At 41.9% G+C, this 15,454-nt stretch overlaps 3 protein-coding genes across 3 annotated transcripts; 1 reads left to right on the top strand and 2 right to left on the bottom strand.

The window, feature by feature from the left end:
• The first annotated feature begins 313 nt into the window (after nucleotides 1-313).
• LOC116211661 (protein HGH1 homolog) lies at nucleotides 314-3,247 on the top strand. The gene is made up of 9 exons (XM_031546128.1): nucleotides 314-544; nucleotides 852-974; nucleotides 1,277-1,474; nucleotides 1,632-1,710; nucleotides 1,918-2,063; nucleotides 2,205-2,318; nucleotides 2,534-2,665; nucleotides 2,795-2,908; nucleotides 2,995-3,247. The coding sequence occupies exons 1-9, from the start codon at nucleotides 491-493 to the stop codon at nucleotides 3,043-3,045; spliced, it is 1,011 nt and encodes a 336-aa protein (XP_031401988.1). The 5' UTR covers nucleotides 314-490; the 3' UTR covers nucleotides 3,046-3,247.
• Nucleotides 3,248-6,998: 3,751 nt separating this feature from the next.
• Nucleotides 6,999-10,955, bottom strand: LOC116211658 (protein PHYTOCHROME KINASE SUBSTRATE 1). Its single transcript, XM_031546124.1, has 3 exons — nucleotides 9,523-10,955; nucleotides 8,817-9,449; nucleotides 6,999-8,621 (listed from the first exon to the last, which is right to left on the bottom strand). The coding sequence occupies exon 3, from the start codon at nucleotides 8,600-8,602 to the stop codon at nucleotides 7,136-7,138; it is 1,467 nt and encodes a 488-aa protein (XP_031401984.1). The 5' UTR covers nucleotides 8,603-8,621; nucleotides 8,817-9,449; nucleotides 9,523-10,955; the 3' UTR covers nucleotides 6,999-7,135.
• Nucleotides 10,956-11,093: 138 nt separating this feature from the next.
• LOC116211654 (probable methyltransferase PMT2) lies at nucleotides 11,094-14,946 on the bottom strand. Its single transcript, XM_031546119.1, has 7 exons — nucleotides 14,619-14,946; nucleotides 13,454-14,102; nucleotides 13,116-13,326; nucleotides 12,721-13,015; nucleotides 12,246-12,635; nucleotides 11,723-11,800; nucleotides 11,094-11,636 (listed from the first exon to the last, which is right to left on the bottom strand). Exons 2-7 carry the CDS (start codon nucleotides 14,093-14,095, stop codon nucleotides 11,405-11,407), a joined length of 1,848 nt encoding a protein of 615 aa, XP_031401979.1. The 5' UTR covers nucleotides 14,096-14,102; nucleotides 14,619-14,946; the 3' UTR covers nucleotides 11,094-11,404.
• Between the last annotated feature and the right edge of the window lie 508 nt (nucleotides 14,947-15,454).

Here is a 15,454-nt window from a genome sequence, read left to right as displayed (position 1 = left end):
TGATTGATACAAATGATGAATTCGAAAATTTACCGAGAGGAAAGAGTGCATTTTAGCGGTACACACACATTCACTTATAATCAAAGCGAGATTCTAAATTCGATTTTCGCTAGTGGGTTTTATTGCATTCTGCTGTTTCTTATTCTTTATCTTGTCACTAGATTCATCAGCCTCTGTTATTGATAGCGCACTTGCTTTTGAGGAGGAAGAAAAAAAAGAAGATAATTGTAATAAGAATGGGGTTGAGATTTGTTGGGCTGGGCTCGTTGATTCAACCCAACAACCAACGAGCCAACCGTCCTGTCCATGTTGCCACCACAGAATCCTCTCTCTCCCTCTCCTACGCCCAGAAACGACATCAACGCAGCAGAGTACGAAGTCGTTTTGCTGCTCGAAGTTCCCACTGCTACTGGCCCTTCACCCCGCCGAGGCAGCAACCCCTTCTCTCTGTCTCGGTGCCGGCGTCGGAGCTGCGGAGGAAGGAACGAGAATGGCGTCGGAGATGGAAGAATTGATTGACTTCCTATCCTCTCCTTCTCCTCCCGTAAGTTCTCTCTACTCTCAAGCTTCCTCCTTTATGATCCACAACAGCTTTCTAGAAAGCCAGAGCCCCATAAACACTCTGGCTTTCTTCGATGGAAGCTTTGAGAACGGCCTTTAAATAATGGATTCTGGTCATTCTAATCGTGGGTTCTTCTGTTCTGCTTATGTTGAATTCGTTCATGTTCGTTCATTGAAGTCCCAGACGCGTGTGGCAGGATTTTTTGTTTTTTAGTTCTCTTGATGATTTGTATTTTTATGACGAGCTATGATTATATGCTGGGGGTGTTGTCATGCTTGTTGTTCCTTAGGTGAAGAAGGCGGCCGTTGACATTGTTCGTGGATTAACTGGGTCTGAAGATGGGCTGCAGTCCCTTGAGGCTCATTCGGAGATCCTCCTACCATCATTGGTTCGACTTTTAAGCGAAAACAAGGTGTTAATTTAGCTGCTTGTCTTTTCCTTTTTATAGAAGACCACAAGTATTTGTCTGCACAAGGCAGTAAGAAATGAATTCAATGTGTGTGTTAGGAAAATTGAAGTTCACTCCAGCAGCCTTTGCTGCTTCATTTGCATACTGCTACTGGTTAGACCTGTCATCGTGTAGTGGAGCTGGTTATCCAATGAAAATCTCATAAAATGCAACATTCGTAGTTGATTTGATGGAAAAGAAAAATATCAATTATGACACTTTGTTCATAAACTCATCGGGGACGGTGGGTTTCAATTATATTTCAGGAGGTTTCTGAGCCAGCATCTGAAGCTCTTGTTAATTTGTCCCAAAATTCAAATATGGCTGCGAGGATGGTTTCTCTAGGAGTGGTGAACACAACAATGGATATTTTGTATAAACCCGACTCCTCCATTACTAAGTTATTGATTATGCTCCTGGTCAATCTCACACAGTTGGATGCCGGTGTTGCTTCCTTGCTACAGGTACTCTCTTACTTATTTCACTAATTCCGATTTTTATGTGGCCACTGAGAAGAATGAGTGATTACGCCATTTTTGCTGTGTTTGCATGAAAAAAAATTATCCATTTATATAATATTGTTGATATAGTTATCTAAGCTTGGAATCGGTTGATTGGCAGACTAAAGAAGAGAAGGTGCAAGGACTATATCTAATGAAGCTTGTAAGGTCATTCTGCAGGTCCACTAACGATGTAAGAGGTGAGCTTTCCATTTCTGTCGTTTGCCAAATTCTTCTTTCTATAGGAGCATAATTTTATGGTCATTCTCTCAAAGATCTGTTAATACCGGCATGAAATCTGTGCTACTTGCACAGATGGGTTAGAGAGTGTTATGTTTGTTTAAGAAATCAAAACGCACTCTTGAGTCGTTTTAATGCTTCATCTGTTAGCATTATTTTCTGAGCAGATGACCCATTTGAGCACGTTGCTTCCATCCTTGTCAATGTGTCCAAGTCCGAAGCAGGAAGGAAAATCTTGCTGGATCCTAAGCGAGCACTGCTCAAACAAATCATTAGGCAGTTCGATTCAAGCAATCCAATAAGAAAAAAAGGGGTAGGTTTTTAGAATACTACAATGAGATCAACATAGGACTCACGAGACTATTTTCTCTGTCTTGAAATCATCCTATCGAAAAATTAAAGTAGATGTGAGTTTGCATGGCCTTAAATATTTTCAAATGTCATCCTTATGCAGGTCTCTGGAACCATTCGGAACTGCTGCTTTGAAGCTGAGAGTCAACTGCAAAATTTGCTTCTGATATCAGAGTTTCTTTGGCCAGCTCTTCTTCTCCCTGTTGCAGGTAACAAGGTAAATTCTGCTATACCGTTCCCATGACATTACTTTTACGAACTTGTCTTTAATCTGCTATAAAGGGGTTCTAACATCTTTACAAATTTTTTTATATGTATCTTTTAAGTTTCTTTCTTCATTTGAGCTATGCAGAACTATTCCCATCTTAGTTTTCATTTTAAGAGTCTTCAAGTTGCCGTGGTTTTAGTGCCTATTGTTGATCTGCTGAGCAGCTATATAATGAGCAAGACACATCAAAGATGCCGCTCGAGCTTGGTGCTGCTCTCTCCATCGAGCGGGAACCTGTTAATGATCCTGAAATTCGGGTCCAGACACTAGAGGCGATTTACTTGATTGCATTACAGGTGGAGTCTCAAGACATAACCTTTCCGAGATCATTAGCATTTCTTTCTTTTACCTTTTTTTTTTCCCTCCTTTTTCTTCTAAGCTTCTAATCAATGAGCTTCACATCCCTGCCCTGAACATTCTAACAGGAAGCTGGAAGAAGGGCATTGTGGTCAGTTAACGGACCAAGGATACTACAAATAGGATATGAAGACGAGGAGGATCCAAAAGTTATGGAAGCATACGAGCGTGTTGGCGCTTTGGTATATAGAAGCCCCCACCATGTTTTTTCTTGACACTTTTGTTGGTTTGTTATACTTCCACTTATTCGTCCCTATTTTTTCATCAGATCGTTCACGGCAGCGGGACAGAGGAACTGTCAACTGAAATTGCCAAGTAACCATGTATTTTCCTGATTCGTATACAGAATGACCAAAGTCTGCCTTCTTGGAGAGAACTTCAATGGTTCAGATTACTACATATATTCTGATTAATGGTGTCATTATCATACATAAAAGTTTTTCATGCTTATATGTCTTTTTTGTTTCCGCTTTTGACCGTAGAGTAATAGAGTTAAATGAGACCACGCTCAATTAATGCAATCGTTTCATGACACTGCTCGGGGCAAAATCTTCTGTAGACCCAGTGCAGAGATTGCTGCTCATTCCACAGAGGTTGTCATGAGACCCTTCGTGGCTGACAGTTGTGACTGCTTTGGTCCACCTCTTTTCTGAGACCGGGTCTACGGAAGATTTCCCTTACTGCTACTGCTGCTGCTTTACATTGAAACCCGGCCCGTGGTTACAGAGATCTGTATCTTTCAAGGCTAAAACAGCAGGTTTTGGGCATGGTAGTTCTTGCGGATGCGAGTTCAAAATTTCAGATCTACTTTCCTGGAGAATTGCCTGTCAAACCAAACTAACTGTTAGAATATCAATTTCGACATTGCTGATATTTCTTAGTGTTGCTTTTCAATATCATGGAGTATGAACCTGCTTAGGCAAGGTTTAGCAATTAAAGACCATTATGATTTGAATCCCGTAAATTTCTACTCTAGATGATATTCAACCTCCAGATTGATGCTGATCGACCCGGCTAATGGGATGATTCTGATAGTAGTTTACTGAAGTTGACTGGAGATTCATGTAGAGATACAGTTCTAGTATTGGAGATAAACTTGTGCAGCAGAAACTTTGGGATTAGGGAATGCCGCGACCTCATATCATGATATCGGGTTGATTAGATATTGATTAGTTATCTGTGGATTAAAGATATATCTGATCCACTCTTCTACTATAAGTTTAGATGGAGATTTGAGCTCGAGTGCAAATCCGAGTCAGAGAACTGATGAAGGCGACGAAAGTGACGGAATGGATTAAGGCTGTAGATGATACTCCCATTCTAACCACCAGGCAAACCTGTTGGACAAGCATGGTTTTCTGCTTCTTAATTGCTCTTGCAATTGTCAATCTCAACAAATGATCGACCCGCTCAGGGTCCGATGTAGAAATGTGCTCTTCGTGAAGAAATATCTATAATAAAAAGTGGTCCATCGACCTGTTATTATATCTTGATGTAGAAATGTCCTTTTTGTGAAGAAATATCCACAACGTGAAGTGTTAAGTCGATCCGTTATTACATCTCGGGTTGTTTTCTTTAGATGTATCACTGCCATCGTTTGTTATTGTTACTGTTAGGCTCAACGCAAAACCTGAAGCTGTTTCCATTATGGACTATGGTTCGTCCTCGTATGCATGGCCCCCAATGTTAGGATTCATCTGTGTTTGATGCTATCTCGTGCACGAGTGTCCCTTTTCTGATATCATAAAAACGGAGAGAATCCCCGGAATGAGTGACGTTCAAGTAGACCTGACAATTCGTATCGTGTCGTGTCTAAACGGTCTAGTGTCACAGAAGTCTAAATCCAGATACAGTATGATTATTAAACGTGTCAGATTTTGTAAACACAAACACGACCCATTTGTATCCGTGTTGACACGATTATACCTACTTAATCCGTATAATTAAACGTGTCTAATTATGTACAATGTATATACCCACATGATTAAACATGACAAACGCCACAAACAAAACTACATTCAAAATAAGTTAAGCATAACAAAAAGACATCCATAATCCATTATATGATGAAACTAAACACCATACTTGGAATTCAGCAAAAAAAAAAAAAAAACACCATTTTTGGGGTAAGTTGTTCATTGGCCAGCATAACTAAATATTCTCCAAATATAACTAGGCAAGTTCACAACTTACATGACTTCGAGGTTCAAATAAACACGAAACACGCTTCCTTGAGCGTGTCTAATTGTGTCTACACGGGTTACGAGGGTTTAACCCGTTACGACACAATTATTTAAACGGGTTAGGCAGGTTTCAACCCGTTTAGATCGAAAACTTATTTAGGCAAAACCTAAACCCGTTTAATTTCATGTCGTATCATGTTGTGTTATTGTGTCGTATCAGAAATTACCAAGTATACGTTCAGCCATCGATAACAAGGTAGGCCTCAGGCTGGTCATTTTCCATCAAATGTCGCACTAGTGTTACTACCATCGGCCCGCCTTATTGAAACCCAGCTTTCTCTATACAACACAAGGAACACGGGGTTCCTGAGGCACCTTATTAAGTCATAATTACCAGATCCAACTCGATGCCATAGAGAATATTATCCACAGGCAGGTTCATGACGACCTGACCAAACCGAACTGAACCGACCCGCCGAAACCGATCCTTGGCAAGTTTTGTTAGGGAAAGTCTTTCCGTAGGGTCTCATCTCCTCCTCCCGCGAATTGCCTCTCCAGATAAGGATAAGACTCCAAGTCCATTTGCTGGCTTTCAGGCCGTGCAAGTGTGTCAGTCCACAGAGTTTCAATTTTCCCATAATTATCGGACAATGAATTCAGCGACATTCTCAATCAGGGACCATTGGAATTAAATATTGTCCCAATCATCGTTAATTGTCTTTTTAATCAGAGACCAATATACCCATCAGGTTAATCTTCTCTGATTTATTCTTTTTTGGGTGGTCCATATGGAGCTTTCTCATCCCATCTTCATTATACCTGTTTAGTTCCAAGTCATTTCGATCCTCTCTTTATTGGGTCGCATTAATTCTGATGAATATGCCTAAGCCCGATTCCCGGGCATTGCACGACGTCGTTTTTCTCTTTGTAGTAGTATTACACTTTTTTGTTAATCTGTTGATCAACGCTTTTCATATGTTATCATTGAGAAAATCAGTTTGCATCGGCTATCTTAGATGTCGATGAACCAAAAAGAGCTTGATCATCAATTGAAAGTTAACACAAAACATTTTTTTTAGGTTAAAAAGGAAGATTCATGGATCTAGTATAATAAAATACAAATCCTAATTTTCTCGAACCTGAAACCCCTATTTTTCTAGGCGAGGGCATTTGCGTCACTGCGTTATAACCTCTTTGATTAACACGAAACATTTTCTCTAACCATAAATATGTAACATCTATACATTTTAGCTATAAATTTGGAAACATGATGAGCTAAATGTTGATGGCAGTGTATATGATTTAATAGGAAATATTCTCTTTCATGGTTTTACGATAATGTGAGCTTGAATCTTTATGTAGGAAGTCGCAACACCAGTAAACCACATGCATTCTTTTTTCATTAATTTATTCATGTGTAATATTCATCTTTTATGTTTATTTTCCCCCCTTTTTTCTTGGTGAAATGCAACTTCATGGCCCCATACTCACATGGCTATTATAAATGTTCTTGTAGAGTTTTTTCTTTGACATATATATATATATATATATATTACATTAAAAAAATGTATAATTTAATTCTAAAAAATGCATATTTTTCTGTAGACTGAGAAAGTCCTGCAGAACTAACTAGAATGAGATTGGATCATGAAAAATGAATGCCAAATTTTATGTGATATGGACTTGATAAAAGATACCGGGGCCACCTTATTTAAGAGGTAGTTGCAAGTAGTGGAATTAAGCATTCCCATTGCTCCTTCAATGTGATATTTGCATATTTATACGGCCAGTCACTGTAGAAGACATTCCTCTATCCGAAATTGTCGTCCAAATCGATACGCTCATTATCGTCAAACTGAGAGAGGCTACAATACAGAGTCAACATAACAAGTTAATCATCCCGTATCAAACTAAAGGAAAAGTTTGATCTCGGTTCAGCATTAGTTATGAGCACCAAGCCGCCGGATTTGTTACCTTCCCTTGAGCCTTTAAGGTCTTCTAATGTCGAAGAATAAAACCGAACGTGGAAGTTTTTCATGCCTTTTCGAGTAATCATACCCAAGACGTTGCATTGTATGTAACATGAAACTGGTCTGAAGGAAAGGTAATGAGCTTTGTATTATTATGAATGCACAAAAAGCTTGTTATAAATTTGGTACATATGAACTCTAATAACTTACAACTTGAGGCATTCAGAGAGAACTATGGTTATGCATAAGGCGTTCCTTAATTTCCGACATACAATAGATGTGAAGCGTGTTTCCGGTATTTGGGATCAAACCCCGTGAGCCTGGCCTCTGCCTGGAACCTCGCCACTGGATCAGCTGACAAATTCAACTTCCGACTCAAACCCATCCTTGGATCTGACCGAAACTTCTCTTTGCTGAACTTGTGGGCCTCTCCAGCAACCCGAACAGCCTTCTGGCTCTTGCATCCCAGCAAAATGCCTGACCTTGGTCGCCACCTCTGCCCATCCTCAGTCCGATTCTTGGCCTGAGCAATGCCTTTTGTGGCTACCAGTGGCCCGCTGATTGCCTCCTCTAAATCAGATAGAACCGAGAAATCAGCGGCTGAGGCCGTGACCACGCTCCACTCTATGCTCACCTCGCTTGGAGGGTAACGAGCAGTTGTTGGAGTCAGGCAATCGGACGTGGCATCAGAGGTCTGCCTTGTGAGGTATGAGTTAACTTTCCCGGTCAAGCTCTCGATCTCAAAGAGGTCTGAGCTTGCGTCGCTCTCGGTCTCGTTGACTACGTCGGATTCTGCCTTTCTCGGGTTTGCGTCCCATGTACTAAGCATTGTGAGCCTCCTCTCTAAGTTGTAAGTCTCCTTATCGTTCCCTTTCTTTCTGTACAAAGGTGAACCGAAAACCTCGAGGGACTTCCTGGGCTTAACTTCTTCGTCTTCCGGCTTCAGTGACGGTAGATCAAGGAATGTCTTGGGCGCAAGGTGCCCGAACTTTCCCGCCTTGCGGGACTGAATCTCCTCACTCGTCTTGGCATCAGAGGTTGGACCATTGCTATGGGTAGGAAATACACCAACAGCGTTCGATTTCGCATTGAGTGAAGTGATGAACTTTGCGGTATTCTCGTCATCAACAACATCGACCGAATCTTTATCAGAGCAAGAGCACTTGCAGCCTATTGCAGCCAAAATACTCCTGCTGCTATTCACCTTACCATCCTTCTTCTGCACGGGGTTTTTGGTGACATTCTGCAGCAGCGCTCTCTGGCTGTTCAAGCTTGACTCAGAACGAGTGCTAGGAGTTCCTGCAGGAAGCCTTGCCCTCGCAGGCTTTGTAACAATGTCCGGGAGCCGTTCTCCTTCCCTTTCCTCTTTCTTGTCTTCAAAGTGGATGAGCTTCTTCAAGGGCATGGCGCTCTGCAGGCTGTCGTCGCTCTCGCAGTCGATCTCTCCATTGAAGTACTTCTCCGCCTCGAACACTCCAATCTCTCCATCTTCTTCCTTACGCCCCAAGTAATACAGATGCTCATGCTCCTTCTCAGGCTCAGAAGTGAAACTGAGGCTCCGGCCAGACTGCACTAACTTGTGCACGAAGGTTTCCTCGCTGGGGTTCAAGTATGAGGAGAAGGACACATCCCGGGGTCGGTTGTTGCCAACCTCGGTGCTGTTCAAGGAATACACCCAGGGAAGTTCTGAGTTGGAGGACTGTATCACGTTTACCATGGCCATTAAGGGAAGAAAAAAATGCCTGCAAGAAAGCACAAAATTAGAGAAGAATACAGCACGGGAAACACCGAGCTGAGTAACGGCTGAAACCAATAGCTTAGATGTCCATCCGGTTTGCTATGCCGAAAGAAACTTGACATGAAACAGGTTTATTATCAGAACGGAATTCCGAGGACAGACGAGAAAATAAGGTATAAAGGCAGGAAAAAGAGGGAACCTTAGGGAAGGGACTAATGGCAATGAATGAGGTGAGGAGGACCATTCAGCTGCTTGGCTTTGTGGGAACTTGCCCTTTAAGTAGGGCTGGCTGCAAATGTGTCAAAATTACACGAGAACAGACCCCAGATGCTTTCATCATACTGACAAAACTATAAAAAAATTTTCCCTCTCACAGTCTTGATAATAACTAGAAATTACGGTTAGAATCGGATCCCGCGACATGATTATATGGGTCTTAATTGAACGAAGAGACTTGATATGGATAGAAGATCAACCAAATTTACGGTTCCCATTGATCATGCGGCTTTAGCTACGCTGCAGTGGAAAAACACAGTGAATGTTGTTCGAGAAATTTGGAGTTCCTAGGGAAGTGTTTCGGATCCAGATGGAACGAAGTGTCCGCGTTCCTTAACGAGCGCCCTCAAGGCACTGGCTAAATGTGCTTATCCAAGAATTACATGGGATTCCAAGATCTCGGGTTCCAGCTAGTCGAGATCTACCCTATGAGAAAGCAATCCGAGTTGTGGCTCGTGGTTAGGTCTCGGGGGTTTAAGTCCAGCTCCAAGAACCAAACAGAATGATTGCGATGCACTTGATGCCGACGCTTTTCACCGTACCTTCCATTGCCTCCCTGCAGTAAGATAGATTACATTCACAGTCGATCACAATCAAGGATTCAAGACGGAAAGTATTGTCCCACATACTCTGTGCGGTGTTGGCAAGAAATCCATGTTCTAAGCCTGGATTTGCACACGAGACATCTTAGAACTGCATTATCACAATAACTGGTCACCTAGGTGAAGATCAGAATCCGGGCCCCCGCATTGAGAGGCAAACCCATGTACTGGGATACGAACTGACACAATTTTACACAGTTTTGAGGGGTTAAAAGGAATTTCATCAGAGGTTTACAGAAGCTGAAAAGACGGGCGACATGTAATTTCAACCGACCGAATTCTTCCGGTCCATGGCACGTTGTGCTCCACACATTCAGGCCCCTCTCCCAGCTGCTATACTCTGCAGACAAGTTCGTCTTATTCGTATATCATGCCAAGTTGTCGACAATTTATCGAGACCCTGCACATTTAATTGAACGATTCTTTCAGCACATTTCACTCACTCAACAGTACTTCTATTCTTCAGCAGGGACTGGGACTACAACCACACACATCCTCAAAAGAAGAGTGTTTTATTTTGGAACTATCCTGCTGCCCCCTGTGAAATAATAGCTTCCATTCAATATCCATCACAAAAAGACTTCCATAAGGTTCGTATTTAAACATTTCTTCATACCGAGTCAATCACAACTATTGTTCCGTAGGACCCATGAGGAAAGAGGTTCCTTCTTACGTATTCCCAGGAGAGAGCATAGTTGATGATAAATTTGCTGATTTGTTGCGGTCATCAATGGCCCAAGCGAAGAGAGTTCGACTATAGCCATGTTATCATAGTTCTAGAGTAAGAACTCCGTCAGAAATGGAAATCACACGATCCAGTCGTTAATGATGCAGATACAAACGTCCTGCACGTTCCACGGATCCTGTAGCCGCCATTTTACCGGTGAGATGATAACTAGGGGTTGTAGGCGAAGGGCTAAAGGAGGTAGAATCCTTAGGCTAACTCAGTCGGATTGACGGGCCATGATTGAAGGGGAGGGGCCAGCTATGGGATGCTTTCACAGAAGCAGCTGTCACATGACCAACTGGACCCCTCAACAAAGTTCATGATTTCTATTCGCACCTTAAATTAAATGGACAGACCTGCCCTCCGTTCCTCTCCAAATCGGCCGTCTCATCATACCGAGTTCAGCCTGTCTTCGTCATTCCAAATTCAGCCCCTTTCTAGCTTCAACCGTATCATAGCCAAATTTCCAATGACCAACCCCATTTCTCTACTGTTATCGATAAGGTCCAGACCCATTATTTAGCTGAGGACACAGGCGTCTTCAATCCGGTCCAAATGATGACTTGTAACTACTAGTACCTACATTCATCAAACAAGTACACGATGTGACCCCTCATGTCACGTCAACATGGCCCGACAATGAAAATTTTCGCGTAAAGAAACCATGGAGCTCGATCCCATATTCTCGAGCTAGCAATAAGTCCCTCCAGGTCCAAATAAAAACTTCAAAGGCTAGAGTAGAGAACAAGAACAGAAGGCATATAAAAGATTTAACAAGGGACTACAAAAGAGAAAAGAGGGACTACATTTTTGATACTGAAACAGAGGACAACCAGTTCTGATACTTTAAAGAGGTCAAGGTGAAAGGAGGTTACGAAAAAAAGGGCGCAAATCATGCCTCATCGTGGTTATATCATTAATAAAGAGGGGAACCAAAGATACCAAAAAATAAGTAATTATCCAAAACTCTTACATCATGGTACTGCAGCTCTACCTAAATAAGTTACTACCGAATAAAACATAAGCCAGGCAATGCTCGATTGAATCATGTGATTTCCCCTCCTGTCTCAGGACTCCGTGTGACAATTCTTCTACTTGAGTTAATAACATGATCTCATCCCAAAGAGTCCCTCCACAATAGCTGTTCTGGGAGCTTTCAGAGTTTACCTTCTCAATCTATGCTCACTGTGGGGACGTCGAGTTCCCACCTGCAACCCAATACTGCTTAACAGCGATCAAGATCTTCTCTGGGACAAGGGGCCCGTCCTCATGGTCGACCATCTTGGTGTCCCACCTCATCCCCGAGACTATCTTTCGGACCTTAATTAGCACGTCGACTTCATCACGGAATATTACTGCTCCTTCTGGGCGTAGAATCCTGTCCATCTCTATAAGAATATCCTCCGCATTGCACCTACAAATAATTGCAAATGCGATTAGTGCTATTTGGAATTGTTTCTGATTTATAGAAATCTGCAGTCAAGTATGACTTCCACTTACTTATCCTTGTATAAACTGAAAACCCTGTTGGCATGGATAAGGTCGTATGTCCTCGGATATGTGGAGAAAGCTTCACACCTGAAACCGAATATCTTGTCAGTAAGAGGGTTCACTTAGTGAATTTAAATTATCCAAGAAAAGAGGAAGATCGCATGATAAATAAACTATGATATATGCTCGAAACAATAATATATATATATATATATATATCACATTTAGGTCTAAAGATATAAATAGAAACATAAGCCTAGCCAACTTCAGTTCGCTACAAAAACATGGTATCTAATTACGGCATATAGAAACATGACAAGGTAATACAACTTGAAACTTCTAGAGGTTATCAAAAAGCAATTTAAAACTCTAGAATATTCATAAAAGCCATCAAGATGCCAAAATTACAGGGAAAAGCGAGCAGCAAAGGATACTTGACGAGACCGCTATATACGTAAAAGATGGATATGCATATAATATATTAAATTTCTCAGTATGCACAAAGCAGAGAGAAAGACTTGTAAAGCTTTACCAGTCATGGTATATGCCAATTAATCCTCGCTCAGCTATGGCACCGAGTGTGTCCTTTTCAGCTATAGTGGGCACAACATTCATTGTCCATAGTTTGCGACTTTCAATTGCAGCAGCAAAACCTCCCAACCCAGCATTCATGTCCATAATATTGCGGTACCTTCCAGTGTCAAGAAGTTTATTGATTTTCTTATAAGCATGTAAATGCTTCTTCCACTGACTATTGTCTTCCTGATAGGTCTCAACAGAAATTCCAGGAATAGATCCACTGGCAATTCTAGGAGGGACAGCATAGAGCCTCCGCGGGAATGGTTCCAATTTCCCACCAGCGACTTCATCAGGACTGCTAACATCAGGATATGGAGTTATGCATCCCTCCATCTTCTTGTACCTAAGAATTTGGGGCATAATATCAGTTAGATGTAGGAAACTAAGTAACAAGAGTTAAGCGCATATGATAAGTAGCTGTAACATACCAGACATTATCAACTTCTGATGCCTTGCAAACGGTAGCTCGGGAATCGTCTTGTTGAGATTGGCATGAATGAGCGTTTACTCTCTTCTGCCAAATGGCAATTTCACCCTTCTCATACTTCTTTTCCCAGCAAAGGAGTTTCGCGACATCCTCAATCTTCCTCTGTTCCTCCTCAAGATCCTCTTTGGTACGTTCCCATGCTTTGTAGTTGGTCCTCCAGTTGATTGGTGGGCCTGAGAGTATCCAGTAACCACCGGGCCTTAAAACTCTGTCAACCTCCTTGAGGTACATACCATCTGCCAAGGGAAAATAAAAGATCAAACCTTCGTTCTGCTGCAAACAAAAAGAGAAAGAAAAATGGGAACATCTTGGGCAAAATAATGCAAAAATTCTAACCATTTGCCCCCCATGGGATTAAGCAACGAGAACAGTGAGCCATATCAAAGGATCTCGATGCATACGGCATCTTTATTGTTCCAAGAACACCAATCACTGCAGGCACACCCCTCTCAAGAGCAAATTGCACCTGAGCTTCGTGTGAGTCTCTCGGCGCAAATGACATGGCAACTACGTTTCTGCTCCAAAGATAGGCACCCCAACTAGCAACCTAGGGAAGAGACTGTTGTAAGAAGACTGGAAACACATTTGATATAAAGAGAGGCTAAAATAGTAAAATCAGTTCATCTATCAATGGTGAAGGTTGAAGGTGAATATTTGAAGTCAATCACACATACCCCACAACCAGTATCAAGTGCAGTCCTGACAGTGCCATTTTCAAATGGAATCACCGAAGCAAGCTGATCGATATACTTATCAGCTCCCTGAGGAAACTGTGTTCCACCACCAGGGAACCTGAAAACATTGTCCTCGTACTGAATCCAGTTCTGAATAGCCTTCTCCACAGTCAGTGCTTTGTAAGGGGCATTTGCATATGGCACGTAATCCCGACTCTTTGGCCACGGGAATGGAGTCACGTATCCCTTAGGGGCTGGGATCAGGCAATGGAGCTTCTCTTCCTCAGGAGGACAGTGTCTCTCTCGATAGTTCATGTTTTCCCTAGGGAACGTCATGGCACGCTTCTGATCTTGGCAAGGGGTGTAATCAGTGTACCGAGGGAGGCATGGTTCAATAGTTTTAGGCTTGGAATCATCACCAACCCCGGCTTCACCCCCATGGTGGGTCTCAAAGTTTAAGTTCGAAACTACATCACACTCTGCCCCACTCTTCGTAATGGCCACAGCTATACTATCTCCTTTGCCAAAACCACTTCTCTGCCAAGCACCGAGAATGTAGAAGAAACAGCACAAACCAACCACCACAAATATTTGCACGGAGCTACGAGTCCTTCCATCACTTGATTTCATCTTTGGAGCCATCGGAGACCTGAACCGATGCACACGCAGATTCAGATCAGAGCTCAGAATCCCAATTATAAAAGACAAAGCTAAAGTCTTGCAGCTACTTTACACAGAGAAACATCTTTAAGGATCCATACCGACACCAACAAGTTTACGAGGTTTCTTATTTTTTTTATTTTTCCCTCCCCTCCCTTTAGGCACAGCAACGATTCATCTTCGATCACCATTTACAGTAATTAAAGCTTCGGATCGTATCAAAAAATGGAATTTGTGGAATATATACATTCAAAGCACCTGATCTACTCCATTAATGCACATCTGAGTAAAATGATAAGAAGGGCTAAGCTAAGGTAACGACTTGAAAGGTCGGATCTTTCATAGGTTAGAGCCTATCGTCAAACCCAAAATGGGAAATCCACTGATCCCTCAGTTCACCAAATCGAGAAAACCAAGAAGGCAGAAAAGGGGGTAGGAAGTTCACGAGCTAGCAGCGACAGAGTTGCGAATCGAAAGAGAAATATCAAGCATACGGATCTCTTACCAATCTCATGCGAAGATCCGAGGAGATCGACGCGTGCAGGCCGATGGGGATGTCAGGCTGCCGAAGCGGAGCCAATTGCAGTGCGACGCTTCGTCGAATCGGCCCTATCTATGCTTTCATTAAACGAAGGAAAGGAAGCCCCCAGAGAGAGAGAGAGCTGAGAAATCTGCGGAAATGGCGCTTCAAGTTGGGAGCTTTTTCTCCTTTACAGGGCTTTTTCTCGGGGTGGAAGGACTCGATTGGGGAAATACGATTTGCAAGCAGAGATATAATTATAGAAGAAGATGAGGAAGATCTCAGATCAGTGCTGTTCGTCTGTGTGCCGGTGTGCGTGAGATTTCTCTCTCTCTCTCTCTTTTCTTTTTCTTAAAAAATAATTTTTGAAATAGGATAAATTAAAAAAATTTAAAATCAAATTAATTGATTCGAGTGATTTGACATTTATTATATTAAGTAAAATTTTATATTTGAGTTTTATGAATGAAAAAAAATTCACGGCGAGAGAAGTATACTCTTTAACAAACTTGATTAATCTAGTTTTAATTGATTCAGATCCAAAAAAATTAAAAATTGGTGCATGGGAGGGGATGTGATCACACTTGTCGTTTTGAGAATCTCGGTTCCTAATTATGTTCCTTAAGGGTAAATCCGCCTGGTCGTACTGCTGGAGGCCCCCACAAAGAGGGGGGGAAAAACTTTTTAATTTTGCAGTCGATCATTTAATTATTTGACTAGCAAAAAAGGAGGGAAAAGGGCCAATTATTTGGTATTTTCCAAATTATCTAAGCGAAATAAAAATAGAAGTAAGGATTATCTAGAAAATTTTAGGGTAATGA

The sequence above is a fragment of the Punica granatum genome, chromosome 6 (genome assembly GCF_007655135.1).
Source record: "Punica granatum isolate Tunisia-2019 chromosome 6, ASM765513v2, whole genome shotgun sequence".
NCBI lineage: Eukaryota > Viridiplantae > Streptophyta > Magnoliopsida > Myrtales > Lythraceae > Punica > Punica granatum.
Note: the sequence above shows the minus strand (reverse complement) of the source record. Positions and strands in the feature narration are given on the sequence as shown.